Source organism: Penaeus chinensis, chromosome 1 (genome assembly GCF_019202785.1).
Source record: "Penaeus chinensis breed Huanghai No. 1 chromosome 1, ASM1920278v2, whole genome shotgun sequence".
NCBI lineage: Eukaryota > Metazoa > Arthropoda > Malacostraca > Decapoda > Penaeidae > Penaeus > Penaeus chinensis.
In genome coordinates this window covers 38,568,778-38,573,777 of record NC_061819.1, presented here as the reverse complement: position 1 = coordinate 38,573,777, position 5,000 = coordinate 38,568,778, and the positions used below count along the sequence as shown (strand labels likewise).

The window sequence follows — 5,000 nt, the reverse complement described above, 5'->3', positions numbered from 1 at the left end:
ATATATATATATATATATACACTCACACATACATATATGTATATATACATATATATACATATATATATGTACATATACATATATATGTATATATACATATGTATATATATGTATATATACATATATATACGTATATATATATATATATATATATATATATATATATATATATATATATATATATATATATATATATATATATATATATATATGTATATATACATATATATATATACATATATATACATATATATACATATATATACATATATATACATATATATACATATATATACATATATATACATTGTATATATATATATATACATAATATATATATATATATATAAATATATATATAAAATCCATCTATCTGTCAATCAACATACTTGGGCCATGTCCCTTTTATAAGAGGCATGGCCTACACAAGGGAGTTTGCAATCACTTTGATACCTTAAACCCTCATGTCCCTACATCGTACTTTCCTCTCGGTACCTACAGGAATGAAGGACCACAATCAGGCTGCTCTACCAACCCAGGTAATGTGCTCACTGTGCATCTTCAGCAGAATGACCCAAAAGGTTGTAATGAATGCTACGTATATCCCCTATGGATGCATCATCAATCGTCCACTCACAATCTGCTCCCCCCATTCCAACCATTCCGTTTTCAGTCTCTCAAGTGCACACCTTAGAGGTACATAGATACAATAGATGGACAGACAGATATGTAAATGTATAAATATTTATTACAGGTATACATCATATACATATTTCTGATGTATATATTGCAATTATGTTCTATCCAACTTTTATGCCTATATACATATCATATCATACCACATATATTTACGTATATGTGTGTGTGTGTGTGTGTGTGTGTGTGTGTGTGTGTGTGTGTGTGTGTGTGTGTGTGTGTGTGTGTGTGTGTGTGTGTGTGTGTGTGTGTGTGTGTATCAGACATACAACACAAATATAACTACTTACACACATTTATCAACATACATATTTCAACATTTCAACAGAATGATATCCCTCAGAAGCACCGAGAAAAAAACAGATAAACAGATCTCTCGAAAATAAGGAATGCATACCATTTTGAAAACAGGCATGAGGTTGGTAAATTGTGTTGTGTGTCAGCCAGTTGTCAGCACCATAACCAACACTATGGTCTTTGTTATACCTGCTACTCCCTGTCATTCAAATACAAGAAAGGAAACTTTCTATAAGTGGAGTAACAGTCTGTCACATCAAATGTAAACCTAACATGCAACTTACTTGTGAGTGTCAATATGCCTAGTAATTCAAGGTTTTCAATCTTAGAAAAAAAATGTGTCCACTGTAGAGAAAGGAAAACCTAAACCTTGCTCTCCAGCAATGTTAGTAATCTTTTCCTACCCTTTTTTACTAATACACATTTTGAATTGAAAAAAAATCCTGTAATATGAATTTCAGTATCTTGAAAAGCAATAATTCATAAAACAAAATAGTTTCAACAAAGCTGCCATTTAAAACAAAGTTGGATGGACATGCAAAAATGCAAAAACTTAAGTAATAGCTAGCACATACTTTTCTTACATGATCTGTTGCTAGAAAATGTTTTGCCAAGACAACTAGCAGTCCTTACAACCTGTCTGTTTTGCTATTCACAACACATCTACCTATACATCCACCAAAATAAATACACATCAAGACAAAGCAAACTTACTTACAATGCACAATCACGTGGAATAAAAACGCACACGCACCTGCCACAAGGAACCTTTCCATTCTCCGTTCACGTTCCGCTCTTTCCCTCGGTGAGAGCTGGACCATCATGCGATCTTCTCTCCGGTGGTGCACATAAGCAGGATGTTCGCTGGCACCCATTCCTCCACTTCCCATTCCCCCTCGACTGGAATGTTCGCGGTGGTAATCGAGATGTTCGTACTGGTCCTTCTCATCAATGTAGTATTCAATGTCTCGTCCTCGGTCTCTTCGTCGTTCCTGTGAACATTATTGAGGGTGTGATCACTAGCACAATAAGGCGGGTGTGTGCTTAGCTAAAGCTCTAAATCGAAGTAAAAGATCTATAAAATAAAAAAATTCATAAAAAAATATATAGACTAGGAACCTTGTTATTGATCATCACAACTTGTGAAAGCTTAGCCTGAATTTTTAAAATATTGTACAACTTATGATATATATGTACATATGGAAGAGGTACCAATACTCTTAGAACTGTAATAACAAAAAGTAAGATTTGAAATTGGTTTAAAGTTCATTAAAATAGGGACAGAAATACTACATTAACCAAATGTAAATTTTTTGTTTTTTTTTAGGAAAAAATCAAACCAAGAGCAAAATACATTTCAAAAGATTTTGTAAACTAATTTGCAAGCATAGTTGTGATACCTGACTATGCTTGATGGCCCTCCGATTACAATAGGAATTTTGGCTTTAGTTGACAAACTTTATAAAATAGCAGGGATCATTACAATTCAACCATTTGGTTACAGCGATGCCTATGAGTTAGTGCAGCAACTTAGCCTTCCCCACAACCCAATCCTAGGCTGGACTTGCATGAATTCCACTGTGAGCCAGTATACCAACCTGGAGGCATTGTTTGTTTAGGCTGAATACAATTAAACATTTACAAATTCTGCCTTCTCCCATCAGATTAGAACTCTTGCTCCATTCTTTACAAATCAACATATTGTCAACAGTAACATGTTGTTCATAGCAGACAGAAAATAAATAAATAAATAACTATGTATGCATGTTTCCACACACCAACAAAAAATTTAAAAATCAGGGAGTAAGTGACGAAGTTACTCAATGTGTGACAACCTTCAGTACTATAGCGTATTACTTCTCTTCCATATACCTCAGCCGATCATCATAAAATTTCTCACCATTTCTCTGTCAACCATTTTCCTCCCCTTGTCCAGCTTAGTTCGGAGATCAACCACCTGCCTCTCATGCTTGCTACTTCTGTCCTTGTGCTTTCGACCGTCGCGGTTCTCCCTCCTTTCGCCTCCATCGCCACGATCCCTAGGGGTTCAGAACGATATCAACAATCAACACGTACATAAAGGTAATCTATAAAACTGCAGACTGTATTTCAAGCAACCTAAAAAGGCATAGTATCTAGCTCTCTATCTGTAAATGTGACCATGCAATACCTGTGCCGTCGATGCTCTCGCCTGCGCTCCTCGTGGCTCCGATGTTCGCGGCTCCTGTGGCGGTCTTTGTGTCGCTCCCCCTTGTGACGGTGGCGATCCCTCTTCTCTCTCTTCTCTCGCTTCTCCCGCCGCTGGACGACCGCTTGAGGGGGCTTGATATCCAGGCTGTCTCCTTGGTCGCCATCATAGGATGACATACTGAAAATAAATAAGGAAGGCTTGAAAAGCACTTACCATCATCTTGGTTTTTAACCAGAAGTTCCACTGAATCACTCAAATATTTTTTATACTCACTCATGCCTACATATGCAAATTAATTAATCAAAACAGCCAAGGGAATTAGATTTATTTCTTGTCAGCATAATGTGCAATTTTTTTCTTCTTTTTTTTTGACTCATAAAAAAATGTAAATCTTTAGCACATGCATATACGGCCTTAGCTTTGGCTGGCACTCATACACTCCTTAGCCTGAGTTCGCACTTCACAGTTTAACATCTGGCTTAATTAAGTGTTTAAGCCTTTGAGTGACGAGCTCAATCTTCAGCATGGTTGGCAAAGTGAGCCCTCTCTCCAAAGAAAAAAAGGAAAATTACTATTTAGCTGTGCATGTGAAGAGATCACTGCTCCCTATTTTATAAAGAAAACTATATTAAATCATTCTATATGGCATAACAAACACCATGAAAGTGAAAAAAAAAATGAGGGCACACACACTGTGCTTATATTAAGCAAAAAAATTCTATCTGTGACCAAATTTTTCTAAATTTCTTCAGATGTTTACCCTGCATTCTTAAACACTAATATGACCACATTATTCATTACTGAGACAGCTAGTTTGAATATTGCTTCTTTAGCAGTTATTTATACATTTATTAACAATATAGTTGTGCATATGGTAGTTTTCATGGCTGGGATTTTTTACTTCTCAGCAAGCCTTCATTCCATGACAAGCACCAAGAAGAATTGTTTTGTTTACATAATTGTATCAATAATGGGCCATTTCTGAAAAAATTAATGGTGGCTTTACAAAAGTACTACACACTTGTATCCGTAATAGTATAATATCTGAGCTCATCTAGTGTCCCAAGTGTTGGAATAAATATAATTAATCCCTTAATGACAGGCCACACCTACTGGCATCGTAACAAACTGCTTGGACGTTTGGCTTGATGTAGCGAACTCCCACGCCCAAAGTCTGCTCATTGCCATTAATCTCCAGAATATAGAATTTTTATTTATTTTCTTCACCAAGTCTGACAACTCAGAGAATGGACAAAAATGGCGTTCTAGTGCTAGTTCCCGAGAGCGACACACCTTCCAAAGACGAAGTACGAAAACCAGGGTATCTAGCAAACCGAAAATCCAAACCTAACCTTTCCAACCTTCTATCTATTCCTTAGATATGCTCTCTAGGATGGCAGTGTCCATTTCCCTCAACCTCTGTGCGTCATATTGAACCCTAAATACTTGCAACAGAAAACAAACAATAGATTCGTTTAGGTTACGCTGTGAATAATTAATAAAAAATATGAAAACTGTATAGGTGGATGGCTGTGCAAAAATCAATGAATTACCCCAATTTCAGCTCCTCTATGGCCTGGGCATCACAAGGTCGGGTATGTCTCGAACAAGGCCTATATACCCCTAGGAAACCTCTCAAAGGCAACCAATTCGTATGAAGAACCACCAGAAAAAAACATATTTCGAGCTCCCCCCCCCAAAAAAAAAACACATACAGGCCACGTTTTAAATAAGCAAATGACGAAATACATCACAAAAAAAAAAAAAAAAACACAAAACTTCAATAAACAAAAAAATTACCTGAATTCATCTTCCT

The 5,000-nt window shown here is 36.0% G+C and overlaps 1 protein-coding gene across 3 annotated transcripts in view; it reads right to left on the bottom strand.

Annotated features, from left to right (window-relative positions):
* Positions 1-5,000, bottom strand: part of LOC125047976 (cyclin-dependent kinase 11B-like) — a 23,321-nt gene that overhangs the window by 18,122 nt on the left and 199 nt on the right. For 2 of the 3 annotated variants that reach the window (XM_047646574.1, XM_047646662.1), the window contains exons 1-5: positions 4,985-5,000; positions 3,164-3,361; positions 2,894-3,032; positions 1,748-1,985; positions 1,094-1,192 (exon numbers count right to left, since the gene is read on the bottom strand). The exon at positions 4,985-5,000 is cut by the window's right edge and continues 199 nt beyond it. In XM_047646574.1, the coding sequence (XP_047502530.1) occupies positions 1,094-1,192; positions 1,748-1,985; positions 2,894-3,032; positions 3,164-3,361; positions 4,985-5,000 (690 nt within the window). The remainder of the gene's footprint in view (positions 1-1,093; positions 1,193-1,747; positions 1,986-2,893; positions 3,033-3,163; positions 3,362-4,984) is intronic. The other variant, XM_047646699.1, reaches the window with a different exon arrangement.